General features: G+C 38.4%; 2 protein-coding genes across 3 annotated transcripts; one reads left to right on the plus strand and one right to left on the minus strand.

The window, feature by feature from the left end:
- The first annotated feature begins 78 nt into the window (after positions 1–78).
- Positions 79–5,317, plus strand: LOC125227972 (transcription factor E2F4-like). Of its 2 annotated transcripts, none has more exons than XM_048132395.1 (7): positions 79–275; positions 375–484; positions 570–686; positions 1,639–1,810; positions 3,166–3,249; positions 4,366–4,444; positions 5,040–5,317. In XM_048132395.1, the coding sequence occupies exons 1-7, from the start codon at positions 168–170 to the stop codon at positions 5,138–5,140; spliced, it is 771 nt and encodes a 256-aa protein (XP_047988352.1). In that variant the 5' UTR covers positions 79–167; the 3' UTR covers positions 5,141–5,317. The 2 variants fall into 2 exon arrangements, with proteins under 2 accessions (XP_047988352.1, XP_047988353.1); XM_048132396.1 differs by having other exon boundaries at positions 80–275; positions 585–686.
- Positions 5,309–12,738, minus strand: LOC125227971 (WD repeat-containing protein 46). Its single transcript, XM_048132394.1, has 11 exons — positions 12,556–12,738; positions 12,252–12,374; positions 11,853–12,109; positions 11,335–11,586; positions 9,361–9,511; positions 8,609–8,844; positions 8,361–8,525; positions 8,021–8,160; positions 7,550–7,740; positions 6,372–6,470; positions 5,309–5,458 (listed from the first exon to the last, which is right to left on the minus strand). Exons 1-11 carry the CDS (start codon positions 12,637–12,639, stop codon positions 5,327–5,329), a joined length of 1,830 nt encoding a protein of 609 aa, XP_047988351.1. The 5' UTR covers positions 12,640–12,738; the 3' UTR covers positions 5,309–5,326.
- Positions 12,739–16,821: the final 4,083 nt, after the last annotated feature.

Consider the following 16,821-nt stretch of genomic DNA (forward strand, 5'->3'; position numbering starts at 1 on the left):
TTAGCCAACTTCAGGTAGAAATTTGACAAAGGACGCTGACATATTTAAATTAACAGTAATATGTTATCTATGTCAATGTCAGAACTGCCAACATTAAATACCCCGCGCTACGCAAAATTCTATGGTGATTGTTGTATTTCATTTGTAATAATTGTGTAAAAACAGTGATGACCGACTTAATATACAAACGTTATGAAAAATCATTAGGTCTACTTACGACTCGATTCGTTTCATTATTACAAAAAGCCAAGGATGGGGTTTTGGACTTGAAAATCGTAAGTACAATGCTGGGTCCTGTCAAATCAATTTTGGCACGAAAATAAACATTTTGAATTAACAGTAGCATTTTTCTGAAATATTGTTACCAATTTCAGGCTACCGATTTATTGGCTGTTAGACAAAAGCGCCGGATATATGATATAACCAACGTATTAGAAGGTATTGGATTGATAGAGAAACGGAGTAAAAACAGCATACAATGGAAGTAAGTAAATGTTGTAGATTATCTTTAATGTTCGTGGTCTTTCTTACTGTCTTTAATTTGTATAATGATGTTGACTAATTTGAAGGTTATCTCTGCACAGGGGAGCAGGTCCAGATGGAAATGCTTCAGACATTGGAGAGAAAGTTATGCGGCTGCGGAGACAGATTGGAAGGCTAGAGGAACATGAAGAATTACTTGACAAGTATGCTTAGACTATGTTTTTGATGAAACCTGCTGTTATATCTAATGGTTGCCTTATTGGTAATGGTTAATGCTGCCAGATGTAGAACAGGAAGAGATTTTTTTTAGTAAAATATTGTACTAATACATGTCATATTTTTCCACATATATAGCGGTTCCCTCACATTATGTTACTAATTATACTTATTATTCATTTGAATGGACTAAATATGTGCCACAATCGAACAATTCTGTTATAATTTGCTTAACTAAGTTTTGTAATTTAGGTTCTGACACCAGTCAAGATCTAGTGTGACTCGGGCACAATTTTAGTTTTGAAGTCATGAATTGATACAAAATTGTGAAATATGATGAGTGAAAAATATTGAGGGTGCTGGTTCGAACCTTGGTTTGTACCATGAGATTTTATTAATTTTATTAGTCATATATTTGCCAGTCATTTCACAGTAAAAGAAATGATTGTGAGAGCCAAAAAGTCAGATTGCCATTGCTATTGTAAAACCAGTATCTGCACCAAATGCTAGGATTAAGTAGTTGCTAAAACGGGACCCCATGACCAAAGACCCATGAAAAACCAAAGTAAGGGCTGCAATACATTGGGTGGTTTTCAGTGAAAACCTGAAAATAATTTGTTTTTTGTTTTTGTATAATTTGTTTTCTTTAATTTCTTAAATAATATTAATTTCTTTTTGAAAAACAAAAAACAAATTTTCACACAAATAAACAAAACAGTAAAAGAAATGATTGTGAGAGACAAAAAGTCAGATTGCTATTGTAAAACCAGTATCTGCACCAAATGCTAGGATTAGTTGCTAAAACGGGACCCCATGACCAAAGACCCATGACCCATGAAAAACCCCAGGATAAACCAAACTATGGGCTACAATACATTGGGTGGTTTTCAGTGAACACCTAAAAATAATTGACAAGTAACCTATCATTTCTCATTACAGACAAATCCATTGGATAGAGCAGAGTATCAAGAATGTACTAGAGGACATTGACAATGAGCCCCTAGTTTATGTGAAGAAGAATGACATTGAGCAGTGCTACGAAGAGAGCCAGGTGCTCGTGTTGGAGGCTCCTATTGGTGCCAGCTTGGCTGTAGCATCTGCTCCGGGCAAGGTAAATAACATCCCATGTTATCATTGCTCTGCCTACTCATTTTTACAGTATGTATAACCCAGCAACCTTCAAATCAAGGGTGAACAGGCACCTTCTTGCCATTATTAGGCCACATCTTTGCTTCACTAGTATGTGGTCATAGGTCGTCATAAAAAACAGGCATGAATTTATGTATGTATTAGGGATGTATTTGTCGTTACTAGTGTTCCGGCCACATTCTAGTCAGGGATTAGTCGGCGACTAGTTTTGTAATACCGATTAGTCGGCACTTCATTAGTAATAGAAAACAGTACAAAACTAAATATCAGCTGAAAATTATGGTTATATTATGTAAACCTATTCGTAGGTAATTTATTTATTTATCAAGACAACAATTTAGGATTATAGGTTTCATAGGCAGGACCACTATCCACTAAGCCAAGCCGGTTTCGTTAAAAATGGAAAATGTATATAAATTTGGCATGAACCGATCTAAAAGCTGTAAAAATCCCGGAAAACGCGAATGAAGTTTTCAAAAATTTTTCATTCAAATTTGTAAACGTTAAATATGGTCCTTATATTTTGCCGACGCCGCATCGATTCGGCTTAGCTCATCGCACGAGGTCGGTCAATGCGCAGATAGATCGTAGTCGGCCTAATCGGTCAAAATTAAGTTTTCGTTTTTTGTCATTTTTAGTATGTATTTTATTTGTGTTATCTAAAGACGTGATAATTAAAATACAGGGATTCGCCTTTTTAGTTAATAACGAACAAACGGGTAGACAATTTCAAGGGTTTAAAGACTGGTCAACCTTATATTGCCTGTGCATCAAACCGTTGTCACCGTTAAAGCGTTCGTTAATTAATGGGAAGTTCATAGACGTCTGCTGTGACGATGATGTGCCTTCAAATGGGTTTAAAGACTGGTCAACCTTTTAATCTAATAATCAACGGAATCAGACGGGTCAATCCGTGGCAAGAGTAACATGACATGACATGGCATGTTCCATTTATTCATGATGCAAGTTCAAGTGATAATCTATCTCTAAATAAGTGTTACTTTCCCGATATATGCACTGATTCTTTAATTTGCAGCTGTAGTTCAAATAAACACTCAGTGAAATCGTGACTCACGTTACTTTACGTGGATTCACCTAGGCGCTGCTTTGCGGAAAACCATGATAATCAAAATGTAGAAAATGACTTTGCTAATCTGCGAATAGATAATGTGCTAGTTAGTAACCCGTTATACATATTGGCATATTTTTGCATGCACGTTCCCACCCTCCCACCGCCAATCGTTTGTCCCGTTATAGAGCCCTTGAGGACTAATTATTACTGCTGTAATTTATACTAACTTGTATTTTAAATTTCAGGGCCGAGAACAGCAATACATTCTTCACGTCAAATCTGCTGATCCAGTTGGCGTAATCTTGTTATGTGACTCTGATAAAGAAAAGGTATTTATACATAAAAAAACTATGTATCATTGGCAGGCTTAGTACCAAATAGCAGTCTCTATTCTCTACCTTTGAAGTGGAGCTCTCAATAGCGCCAGTATCGCGTTTGAGTGGCGACCTCAAGTAGGAAAGCGAGCCCGCAAACGCCCCTTACACACCTGGAGGCGGAGCATAGAGAACGAGCTGAGGGAATATGGACTGAGCTGGAACGAGGAACGAGGCCAAGGCGGTAGCTCGAGATAGGAAGGCGTGGAAACATCTTGTGGAGGTCCATGCACGCGAGTGTGGATTCGATACGCAGAAAGTTTCACACTAGCGTTCGCGGTGTCGCGCCGTGATTCACGCGCATAGTCTGAAGCGGGCTTCAGGACATTCAACATTCTCTACCAGTTCAGTTCACCAACATTCAGTACCCCGGCAAAACGGAGCGACGTATTGACGTGATTTTTTTAAGTGGAGATAGTTGAAGGGATGGAGAGTGACATAGGCTACTGTCTCTTTCTATCCCCTCACTTCCGTGGAAGGGGGGGTGGAAGTTTGTATGGAGCATTTCGCAATTTTCGAATTTGACGCGAGTGAAGCCGCGGGCAAAAGCTAGTAAGTATATAAAAGAAAAGGGAGAACCAAGGATTATGGTGGGAAGAATGGTTGATAGTTTATTTATTATTTTCTAGTAAAATTCACTTTGTGGCCTGTCAACTATCCCTTCTATTAAGGAGAGTCCCACTGGCCAGGAGACAATAGCGGTACCAATATTAATAAAAGTGCTTACTTTCAACTTTTTAAACCACTCGTTCATTATATCAAACAATTCCTTAAAACCAGATTTTAATGAGTAGAGCCAGGTGGGTGTAACCATAGTAACAAGTGAACAAAATGTTGATTTACTCTTTTAAACCCTTAAAATTAGTTATCCACTAAGGTCCACTTGCTCCAACGAAAATGGAGGGTTAACCCACCATTTTATATGGGATTTGATAGATGACAGCCCGCTAACCCTGAGTTAAGTGGTTGGTGCAAGTGTGCCTAAAAGAGTTAAAAGGAGCACCAAAGTTAGTATTATGATATGATCAAGTTTTTTTTTAAGCTTGGAATAAAAATGATGTCTTGTTTCAGGAAATTGAAGATGTGACTATGCAGGACAGCGAGGTTCAAGACATTACTGACAGCTTTGTTCATTCCCTTGATAATGAAGGTTGTTAATTTCATTAAAAAAAATATAAAACAATTTACTAATCTAGTCGGGTCCACACAGAGCGAGGCACGCAGCGATATAGACGTGCCTCGACCACATATGCGGGTTTGTTCGGCTGAGCAACCTGCCTCAGCCGAGCCATGTCTACATAGCACGCTTGCCGCGTGAACATATTGCCTCGCTCTGTGTGGACCGGGCTAGTGACTATAAAGACATCACACAGTATGCTAACAGTTTTAATAGTTTCTTGGAAACAAGTTAATCGTTTCGTCTCTCTGAGGACGCTTAATCGTAGCTACGATAACGGTTATCAGTCGAGTACAATTTCTGACACTGCCGACATATTAAGGTAGTTTTCCCTATCATTTTCTTATTGTTAAGAGATCGTTACAAATGCCTCTGCCTCATTGCATGACGGCGGTGCAGGGCAGAACCAATATAAAAAACCTAGAGCGGAGGTTGTTACTTTGAACAGAAACACAGAATTGTCTAATCTTTGGTGTTCGTACCTCTATAATCTTATATTATAATATTCTTGTCCAGCATCTCAACATAATTTTGTTTTTACTAAAACAGTGTAATGTATTGTTTTCAGATTATTTACTGCGATTGAGTCCCCCAGTGACCAAGCAAGACTTTTCGTTCTCCTTGCGGGATTCAGAAGGCTTATGTGATCTCTTTGATATTCCTTGTTAGAAATTGATCTCTACCCACTTATTTTTATGATATATTTTTAAAGACATTTTATATTTTGTTCTCTACTTTGTGATCATGTTTAAATTGACGTATGTAAATAATTAATCGTGTAAATAAAAATCAAGTTCTTTTTGACGGTTATTTTAGGGTCGTAAAAATAAAATTAAGTCAAGCTTATATGTTGTTTTATTTCTTATTCTTAGGTTTTTTAGGGTTAGATACAAATCTATCAAGTACACCATATGATATCTTCGGTTTGTTTGGCTGCACCGGTGTTTCCAATGCCTTTTGCGCTTCTTTTACTTCCTCAATATATTTCTGAAAACAAAAAGTTCACAATTACGGGTGTTAAATTGTTCAGAAAGCCGTATATCTTCGAGTGACAGCCAAAACCTGCCCCATATCGCTCATTATTACCACATTTTATATATTTCATAGTAAAAGTAAACTTATTACTATTGAAGTTATCTAGTGAGTTTATGCTTGTTTATTACTCGACGTTCCTCTTTGCTTACTATATTAGTCCTAGCTCCCAAAAGGAATGAGTATAGTTTCCCTGGTGTTTACTGACTGGTGTTTAGACTATAATAACCAAGACTGGTAATAAAACGTTAGATATCTATCTCTATCTCTCGTTTTAGCGACAGACTATAATAACCAACGCCACCAGTTTCATCAAAAACCCCTAATATACCAGCGGTCGCCAGCCTTCCTAGTATTTGCACTGATATAAGCGCGGGCGCTCGCCGTGCCCGATCAGTATCGACCAAGTAACAGACCCGAAAGCAGCGCGTGTTTTTCGCACAAAAAAATTGGAAAAGGGTATTTTGATGCCAGATGTCCACCTGTAGTGTGAAATGGTGTGGAAAGGTAACAAGAAGCTCAAATTTAAAAACAGACGGCATTACATTCCACAAATAAGTCATATTTATAATTTATTCAGAGCCGGCATAGGTCAACTTACATTGGCCACTTACGCGTCAGTAGAGGGACAGTCATACTTCTGTCCCTTTTCATCTGGCGCGACTGCCCGCCGTCCTTGAAACGGCCAATCACAGCGCGCTTAACACATTCCCCGCCCGCTCCTCGCACCCCAAACACTGGTGACTCGTATCGCGAACCAAATATACAAGACTGCCACTCTATAGGAGGTTCTCTGTGAACCTAATTTAACTGCGTGCGCAGTGTACTACTTTATAAATTGATATGGTTCAAGTTGCATATTTCTTACCTTTCTCGTTTCTTCTTTGATAATCTTCTTTCTTGCAATATGCGTTTTACCTTTGTTCTTGCGTCTAGGAGTCAAGTCTACCTTTTTCGGTCTTACATACTGAAATAAAAAAGAAAACAAAATTGAAGTTAATACCAATAAATGATATACCTAATTCTCTTAAATATATTGAGTGATGTTGAAAATAGTATACACCGTGTTTCACTTAACACTAAAAACCTGAAAACCGTTTGTTCAGAATCAAGAGTAGAATCGATTGAGCTATATCTTGATGGGGGTAATATTTTTATTTAAATTAGTATGATTAGTTATTTTTTACGTGCCTATTCTATTGTATTCGTAATGCAAAATTGTAATCGCATTGCTAGAGGTTGTTTACCTTTTTCAGTATTTGGGGGTATTAATACTGGCTGGTTACTTGGACGATTATTTTTTCCGCTACTAGTTTGACGTTGTTTGTCAGTTTAATCTTAATGTTTATCATAACAAATTGAACTCGTACCTAATTACAACCTTGTCATTTTGAATATTGGGTTTAAATTTGCTTACTGCGATTACCTGTCCAATTTGAAGTTTACTGTGACAAAGCTTTAAAGTGTTTAACAGTGACATCTCAGCTGTCTATTGGTAAACCTTATGTCGTTGCAGTAACGTACACAAATAAATAGTTTTATGGTTTAGTGTGAGACATGATATGGAACTAAAACAAGTTAATGATGAGATGACGAGTGACAGAGATGTATGGAAGAGAAAGACATGCTGCGCCGACCCCAAGTGACTGGGATAAGGGCAAGAGAATGATGATATGATGATGGTAGTTAGCAATTATTTTATTGAGTGTAGAGCTAAAAGTCAAGTAGAGCTGTACAGAAAATTAAAAACTCAATAAAAATTAAGCATCAGACTAAAAGATGAATACTCTAGATGAGTTTAAAAAAATAAAAATCAGTTGGGGTGTCTGAGGTTTTGAGTGATACCGGAAACACGTTGTATAACCCTGCCTGCTAAGGCGATGGTCCCGGGTTCGAATTTCGGTAAACGCAAATATTTGTGTGATGATCACTGATATTTTTTCTCGAGTCAGAGTACCCACAACGGCCACGACAGAAGCCTTCTTGAGCGTAACGTGGGGCTTTGCCAATCAGTAGGTATAAAGAAGTCCTATAATATGTTTTTACCAGTAGTTTCTTCTTAGCCTCCATCTGCTCCTTCATAGAGGGCACGTCGACCTCGGCCACCTCGAAGGGATTGAGCGTGATGAGCTCGGGCGGTATCTTCTCGAGGAGGGCCTTCACTTCGGCCTCCTTGCGCTGTTTCTTGGTCTGGAACGGATTGCTTTCTAGCGCGTCGAAGTTCGGTTCTCCGCTGCCTGTAAAATAATTGACGTTTTTAAGAAAAATCCCAAATAGTCGTGTGTTTTACATTTATCATCTCATAAAGAATTTACAAAATTCGCTTACATGAGATGTTATGCACACTACGAGACAGATCTACGTAATTAGTAATTATAATTAGTGTTATACCTCCATCATCAGACAATAGAGTAGTGGTACCTAGTCCTTTCTACCTGACTTCAAGATACCAAAAATAAAGTTTTCAATACGGAAGTATGTTTTTATTTAACGATTATTTAGTGGTTGGAGTCTTACCAGGTATAATGATGCTTGTGAACCCTTTGGTCGTGCCGATTCCCAGCACATCTTCATACGGGCAGAATTTGAAATTGCTAATATTCTTCCCCATTCTGTGCCTCATGTATGGTTTCACTGTGCTTTGTGTGCAGCAGTTGCTAAAAAAAGTACATATAGGTATTCATTCAAGAAAGATATTTGTACTAGTATTAATGCAATCTTTGATAGTGTGGAAAAAAGTGGTCGCCGAAACATATCATTCGATTCTAAGGGTGGTGGGATTATATCGAGCGAATCGCCCGCCATCTATCTATGAATTGCATTCCACAGCAACACAGAGCTGCATTTATCTTCTTACTTGTAAACTTCTACGACATCATCCATCCCGACCGCCAGCATGTCTTTCTGTGAGAACGTCAAATCTACGGGAGCGCGTCTCAGCTTGTATTTCTGCACTGGCCCGTCCAGGTTTCGGATGTCGTATATATTGAGGCTGCGGTCTACGCCAGCCGTGGCCATATACCTGGAATTATATAATGCTGTTAAATGTATGATGAAAAATTTTGTAGAATTTAGAAATTTAAATCATTAGAAATAGTTACTTACATTCCTCTGTTATCCACAGCAATAGCTGTCAACGGTGTCTTATGGCATAGTATCTTCGCCAAAGGATCCTTCACCGTGGGCGACCAAAGTGACACGACTCCTTGCGAGTTGCCTATACACAATGTACCATTGTAAGAGTTTTGAGTCATAACTGTGGTTCGACCTAGATGGTTATTGTAGTGGCCTACGATCTCTCCTATTGAAACATCCAGCCACGACATGAAGCCGAATTCATTCTGTAACAAGTTGAAAGTTTAAATAAATGTTATACTGTGAGTACTCCGTCCATGTGGGATTTAGATTCGAGTTTGGTGCTACGACTAGTTATTGGTACAACTTGACCAAATTGCATTATTGAATCTGTCTTGGATTAGACAGCAGGGGCTGGTACAGACTGGACAGTCAGCAGTAGAAACTGATTTATAGTTCAATAGTATACAAACTTATTAAGGCATTAGGTAAGGAGGCATCCTATTTACTGGTGGAGGTGTGCATAATATTTTTAGAATAGAATAGAATAGAATAAACATTTATTCGTGAACACAGACAAGACAAAGAACACATAATAACAACAAGACAGAAAGTAATGAAGTGCCACGAAATGGCCTCATCTCAGCGTGTTGCTGGTGACTTCCAGCGCTGATCTTCCAATGAGACCATCAAGTGAGAAAGATAGAGAGATTTTTCTGTTCGACTAAGCCGGAAAGCTGCAACTTCATTTACCAAGAATTTACAAAATAATGGATACTTACAACACCAGCCAAGAGGAAATGGTATGGCAGAAACTCCATCCTTAATATCTTGTCCATTCTTTTAACACAGTGAATTTCAACGCCATTATTGTCATAGATATATAACCACTCCTTCTGTGCCACAGCCATCATTGTTTCTACGTGCAACCAACTGTAAAATTAAATAAAACAATTTAAAGATACAAATAAAATATACAAATTCATGACAATCTCAAACTTCAACATACATGTACTGAAAACAACAGCATGAAACAAAATGGACCCAACTCAGCACAAAACATTCATAAGTGCCTCATAGGCAGCATACGCATATCCTGAATTATGAAGGATTTACATAATCTCCAATTTCTTTTGGTTAGAACTGGAGCAAAGCCATAGTCGCTGAAGATATGAAGGCGAAGCGCGAGCTCGTGAAGGCCCCTGGGGTGGCCTTAGGCCGCGTCCCCACTTAGGCGTCACGTGTCTCGCGGCGCGCAACGGACGTGCGTCTTATGAGTATGGATAGTCTCTTAGGACTACAACATCAACAATAATCTATACAACAACAATCTATGCCCAACAATAATTGGGTATCAACAAGAGGACATAGACAACCTACATTTATGCCGCGTCCCCTCTTTGTGGTTATCAACCATATTTATTTTTTCCTTATTAATCGTACAGAAGGGTATAAATATAACAAACATACTTAGAGCTAGTGCTGGTAACATGTAATAATTACAAGTGTATCTTTGCAGTTGTGATAATTACTTGGAGTAGAGATGGGCTGAATATTCGGTAAATATTCGGTATTCGGCATATTCGGCAAGTTTTTCAATGTTCGTATTCGGCCGAATAGTTCGGTTGCGTTGCCGAATATTTACCGAATAAACAAAGTAAATAACTAATGAAGATCTTACGTATTCCATTGGATAATAAGTTCCTAGTTTAGCAGCTTTTCAAGGAACTGCTTTAAAGAGAGAAACCTATGCGTCAAAATATACTTAAAAATACATTTGTTTTGTAAAAAAGTTAAAAAACCGGCCAAGAGCGTGTCGGGCGACGCTCAGTCTAGGGTTCCGTAGTTTTCCGTATTTTTCTCAAAAACTACTGCACCTATCAAGTTCAGAACAATTTTCCTAGAAAGTCCTTATAAAGTTCTACTTTTGTGATTTTTTCCATATTTTTTAAACATATGGTTCAAAAGTTAGAGGGGGGGGACGCACTTTTTTTTCCTTCAGGAGCGATTATTTCCGAAAATATTAATATTATCAAAAAACGATTGTAATAAACCCTTATTCATTTTTAAATACCTATCCAACAATATGTCACATGTTGGGGTTGGAATGAAAAAAAATATCAGCCCCCACTTTACATGTAGGGGGGGTACCCTAATATAACATTTTTTTTTATTTTTGCACTTTGTTGGCGTGATTGATATACATATTGGTACCAAATTTCAGCTTTCTAGTGCTAACGGTTACTGAGATTATCCGCGGACGGACGGACGGACGGACGGACGGACGGACGGACGGACGGACGGACGGACGGACAGACAGACATGGCGAAACTATAAGGGTTCCTAGTTGACTACGGAACCCTAAAAAACCGTAGTTTAAGAGTTGAGTTCAGAGCTGTTCAGTTTTAACTAAGTTTCAATTACCCACTAAATCAAAAACATAGTTGTAGTAACAAATGTAACCTTTATCGATCATTTAATAGTTTTAAGGAACATCCTCTTTAAAAATATGGCGTAACCGAATATTCGGCCGAATGTTCGGTTCGGTAAGAGCTGAACCGAATGTTCGGCCGAATATTCGTATTCGGCAAAGTCCATATTCGGCCCATCTCTAACTTGGAGTAACGGCTGCTAATCGCAAGGAATTGCAACTCTATGCTGTGATACATCCAGTTTGTTGTCACTGGTCAGTATGTCATTGAGAAGAGTTAAAGGAAAACCATACCCTGATACTACACACTTGCCCTGATACTTGCCTTACATCATGTATGGATTCCATAACATTAATCTCACAATGCAACTTCTTAGTGACCCAATCAAAAGCTGCCAAATGTCCCATCTTCCCACCTAACAGCAGATGTCTCCCATTGCGGGTGTATTTTGCTCTGTATGGACCAAAGTCCAGGTTTAGGTCAAATATCTTAGTTGCTGCTGTGATGTCTACACTGTCTTTGATCAGGTCTTGTGTAATTTCTGTAGTTTTACCATCTTCCTCTACTTCAACATAACTGAAAAATTAAGAATCCAACTGAAAATTTATAATAAAATAACATATAGGACATTATGTTCCTAAGTTGTTTATTTACTGTATGAATTTTGCAAATTTAAAGGAGATTTTAACATTCTAATGAGGCTGAACAAGAATAATGGCATAAAGTCACACAGTAACTACATAGTAAGTGTATTTTTTTTAACTTTATATATGCTTAATGCATCATGTTTTTAGTAACTTTGTTAATTATTAGCTAAAGTTAAATAAGCACAAGTTGCTTACCCTTGCTCCTCAGTCAACAATATTTCCGCCCTGGCCGCCTGCTCTTGAGCATAATTATATTTCTTCTCCTTATTCTTCAATTTATGAGCATGCAACGGGTGCCTCACGCCCTTGCCCACCCCTTCACCACGGGAGTGCTGCTCTAATTTGTGGGGGTTTACTGGAGCTTTACCAGGATACTTATTTTTTCTTTTTTTAACCGGCTTATTTAGAACTGGCTGGTTGCGTTTAGCATTCGCATATTCTTCTTGTCTTTTCTAGAAAAGTGACATTTCATGTGTAAGAAGCTATGAATAGATCAATTACATAGAAAAAAAAGGCAACAAACAATACATTATTCACTTAAACAATGTTTTTGAAACTGAAATGAAAGGTTTTGTAATTATTGTTTTTGCCTACCTGTTTATGCTCCAGTTGGAACATCAATCGTTTGTTCACTTTAACATTGTAGACTTCCTCTTTCTGGTCTCCAGATTTCTGACTAGCATTGTTTTCATTTGTGTCTAGTTCAAAGTATCTTTTCTGTAAAAATTAATATGTTAAATAAGAATACAGTGTATGCCGAGGATCGGTGGAACAGTTTATCAAGCTTTGTAGTGTTGTTAACGTTTCTCACCCTTATTGATCACATAATATTTTAACACGTACAGACTTTCATGAACGTTTATTTATGATACGAAAATTATTAATTTAAAATACATACCTTCTTTTCTTTCGCTTTGTGTACCTTTGAAGTTTCATTCGGTTTTTGTTTTATAAAATCAGGCTTCGTAGCCTTGGGCTTCATCGTGCTATTTTACTGGATCGTTTGCACACTTTTAGTAATAACTTTTAACACTATAAAGTCCACAAATACTAACATGTGTAAAGTTAGTGAATGTAGAGAGGTTATCTTTTTGACATATTTTGAATTGTGACATGTGACGTTTGTGACAACTAGGAATATTATGTTGCCATATTAAAATAATCAGAATTGTTAACCCGCAAAAACGACGGGGTGTTATAAGTTTGACGTGTCTGTCTGTGGCATCGTAGCTCCCGAACGGATGAACCGATTTAGATTTAGTTTTTTTGTTTGAAAGCTGAGTTAGTCGGGAGAGTTCTTAGCCACGTTTCATAAAAATCGGACCACTATGTCGCCGTCGGAGGTTCTTCAAAATTTTAATTTTTTTAGGTGAATTTCTATGGAATTTCAATTTCTTATCGCCGCTTCAAAGTCAGGTCATATCTGTCAGTAAAAAGCGGAAAATTAAAAAAAAAAATAGGCGCAAATGATCATCCAATACTAGATACTAATATTATAAATGGGAAAGTGTGTGTGTCTGTTTGTTTGTCCGTCTTTCACGGCAAAACGGATGGACGGATTGACGTGCTTTTTAGGGTTCCGTACCAAAAAGGTACAACAGGAACCCTTATGGTGCGACTCTGTCCGTCTGTCACATTCCTAAATATCTCGAGAACTACTAATGATATCAACTTGAAATTTGGAATAGTTGTGAACATTGTAAACCTCTACAAATAGAAAGTATAATTTTTTTAAATATATTAGTTTTAATTGTAGAAAATGGCCAAAATGCAAGTTACTAGGTCAAGTGGGGTATCGTTGGAAAGAGCTCAAATTGAACGTAAATAAGCTATTTTTTATATTTTTTTTGTTGTGGAAAAAAAAAAAGAATTCTGAAGGAAAATGTAAAAAAAAAATACCGTTCCCCCCCCTTATCTCCGAAGTTTACCGACGAAAAATTATGAAAACTTTAGTAAACATTGGTTTTATGCTATATATTACAGGAAAAATATAATCGTGTTTGTATTTTGAATACTTTTTTTTAATTCACAAAAAACTTTTCAGATTTTTACTTTCAATTTACCAACCCTTGCGGATGTATATCGTACTTCAAATGAATACGAGATGTTACGTAAACTATCTTCTGTCCAATAAAGTAAAAACTATTTAAATCGGTTAACATTATAAAGAATTATCCCTGAAAAACCAGGTCGCGCAAATTAGTTAGCAAATTGACCGGGAGATGGCGCTATACACTATAATACTCATTAGTGCCTATACTTTTGTCTTCTAGTCAAGTCATTAGAGTTATATGAAAATATGAGATTATGCCTGTGTGGTGACGGGTTAAGAATTTCACCACCCCCTTTCTTCCCGTGGGTGTCGTAGAAGGCGACTATGGGATATGGGTTAAATTGTGGTGTAGGCGAGAGGCTGGCAACCTGTCACTGCAATGCCACAGTTTCGTTTTCTTTCAACCCCTTATTTGCCAAGAGTGGCCCTGAAGCTTTAGTAGTTTCATGTGCTCTGCCTACCCCTTTATGGGATACAGGCGTGATTGTATGTATGTATGTATGAGATTATTTTTACTAGGTAGTTTGAAAGAAAGTTTGTACGGAACCCTCGGTGGGCGAGTCCGACTCGCACTTGGCCGGTTTTTTAAAGTGGAGATAGTTGAAGAGATGGAGAGTGACATAGGCAGGGCCGGATTAAGGGTAGAGCGAGTGGAGCGGCCGCTCTAGGCGCCGAATGGTAAGGGGGGCGCCAAAATCGTCATTACGTGGGCGCACACATAGCCTAAATTGGCGAGAGGAGCCGGGATCGAATTTTATTTAGCTGTTTAAAGTCTAGATTTGTGATTCTGATTATCTGAAAAGTTGCACCACAATGCCAAAATGTAACAACATTCATAAGGTGGGAGCTGTTTCTAGGGCGCCGTGAAAGATGATTCTAATAGCTCTTGACGAACCACATTGTTGCAACGCCGAGCGACAAAGTTACGTCGCTATCCAAATGATATGACCGACAATCCAAAGCGGAGTCCCTCTTAAAGCCAGAGGCGCAAAACGTCTCAGAGGGGCGCAATTTTGTTTGAATCAAAGGAGCGTAAGCGTGATGATGAACGGACTTCTAATCGCTAGGAAACCGAAGGGCACATGGCAAACCACCGATGCCCATTATGGCATCCCGACGCTGACTACCGAGTTACTGGGGCCTAATTAATTCTTAGTGTTATAAAAATTAAACCGATGATGAGATAAAAGGCCTAGAAGTCGGGAACGTAAGCACATTGAAGTCTAAATTCCCCAAAATATGCCAAAGGTCGAACAACATGAGAGCTTAATTAACCTATTTAATTCCAAGCTCTGCAGTTTTGCAGTTGAAGTCGAACATCTCGATTTTTCAATGTCTGTCCAAGTTGGCCTTTGCCGCGATTTGCTTTTGTCTCCCATGGCCTTGGCCCTGTAGCCTTGGGCCTTGGCCCTGAAGTGAAGCTTAATTCCGACTGTTATCAGTTTCGTAGGAAAGCTTTAGCCGTAGGTACGTGTGCCTATGAAAGACAGGGGCTTATGTAGACCCAGCGGCGTAGCGTCTGTGATTGCCGCCCGGGGCCGATCACCAACTTTGCCGATATGCCGCCCCTCTTATGATCAACATGTCTAGATTATTTGGTCATTATAAGTGCGAGTTGTGCTATCGTTGTAAGGGCTTCGTACACCACAAGAAGGGCTTAAGCGCCTCGTTTTTTGAACTCACTTAAATCATTTTTGAGAATAATCGATATTCTGAACAATTTCTAAAAAAACGAAACGGAAATTAATTTAGGGAGATTTCAAGAGATTTGGTAACTCCTTTCAGCGGCAGACTGAAATTTGAGTTTTTTTCTTTTAAGTCCGACTTACGCTGACTGTATATTTATAATCTTCCTTCCTTCCTGCTTTCCTGTGTAATCAGCGCCGGCCCGTAATACATTGGATCAGGGTAGAGCGAGTTTGAGTTTCGGCGCCCTTAGGAAGAAGTTTCACGAAGTAGGAAAATAAATCGCGAGCGAAGCGAGCGCGAATTTTTTTTCATAGTAAAACCGTAATTTGAATATTAACACAATACAGAATTCAGAGTACGAAAGGGAAAAATGGTTGAACAGGTTGAACTTTCGTAGTCGCACCCTAGTATAGTACAAAATGGAGCACTATGGTGGCCAAGTCAGGAAAGCAGATTCGGAATTTGTCCTAACTAAAAGAGAAGATAATTATAAATAGTAAGCGCGAGCGAAGCGAGCGCGATTTTTTTTCCTATTGACCTGATTTATTAAGACAACTCGCCAGCGGGGAATCCGCAAACTTTCAAGCTTTTATCGTCTGCAGAGCTGCAGTCTTTGACATATTTTGGGGTATTTTGACTTCACAGGGCTCCTATGTTTGGGAACATACTTTTAGGCCTTACATTTCGCCATCACTAAGTGATCTGAGTGCTTTGAAGTTCGCTCACCATCTGCTGTGACTCACAAACATTTGCGCCCTTGGCTTTATGAGGAACGCTTTGGACTATCGGGTAGACTCATGTTTTTGTATTTGGATAGCGACGTTACTTTGCCGTTCGCCGCACAACAATGTGGTTCGTCAAGGACTAGAATCCTCCTTTTACGGCGCCCTAGCAACCGCGCTTTATGAATGGCAATATTTTTGTATGGATTTTTCCACATTCTCGATTTTGGCGCCCCCTTACCATATGGCGCCTAGAGCCTGTGTGTAATCCATACATTGAAGGCTATCTCGTGTATTTTTTTGTGCATTTTTTACCTAGTTTCTTAAATTACTTACGAAAAATTATTTGAGAAAATATTTTTGAAATACTTATAAAAAACTCTTTCATTTGATATGTAACACAATATAGTTTAAAAAACTTTAATTTTCATTTTTGCCAACAAAAAGTGACCCCTACAATTAAATTTTCTTAATTTAAATTGCTTATCCGTCTTTGGGTCACAGGACATATTGTGCCAAATTTCAAGTTGATCGGTTCAGTAGTTTTGGAGAAAATTGGCTGTGACAGACGGACAGACAGACGCACGAGTGATCCTATAGGGATCCGTTTTTCCTTTTTGAGGTACTTAATCCAAACATTCCAAACCAATAGCTTTTGTCTTTTGTTCCTACTAAAGAAGACGGTCAACCAGATCTTGGT

This window comes from Leguminivora glycinivorella, chromosome 7 (genome assembly GCF_023078275.1).
Source record: "Leguminivora glycinivorella isolate SPB_JAAS2020 chromosome 7, LegGlyc_1.1, whole genome shotgun sequence".
NCBI classification, from domain to species: domain Eukaryota; kingdom Metazoa; phylum Arthropoda; class Insecta; order Lepidoptera; family Tortricidae; genus Leguminivora; species Leguminivora glycinivorella.

What these genes read in the sequence shown, in the direction of transcription:
- LOC125227971 (XM_048132394.1), bottom strand. Translation starts at nt 12,639, where the DNA reads ATGAAGCCCAAGGCTACGAAGCCTGATTTTATAAAACAAAAACCGAAT. An exon ending in TCCAACTGGAGCATAAACAG is followed by an intron (nt 12,110 to 12,251) that starts GTAGGCAAAAAC and finishes TCACTTTTCTAG; the next exon opens with AAAAGACAAGAAGAATATGC. An exon ending in TCAAAGAAGAAACGAGAAAG is followed by an intron (nt 5,459 to 6,371) that starts GTAAGAAATATG and finishes TTTTGTTTTCAG; the next exon opens with AAATATATTGAGGAAGTAAA.
- LOC125227972 (XM_048132395.1), top strand. Translation starts at nt 168, where the DNA reads ATGACCGACTTAATATACAAACGTTATGAAAAATCATTAGGTCTACTT. An exon ending in CATGAAGAATTACTTGACAA is followed by an intron (nt 687 to 1,638) that starts GTATGCTTAGAC and finishes TTCTCATTACAG; the next exon opens with ACAAATCCATTGGATAGAGC. An exon ending in TAGCATCTGCTCCGGGCAAG is followed by an intron (nt 1,811 to 3,165) that starts GTAAATAACATC and finishes TTTAAATTTCAG; the next exon opens with GGCCGAGAACAGCAATACAT.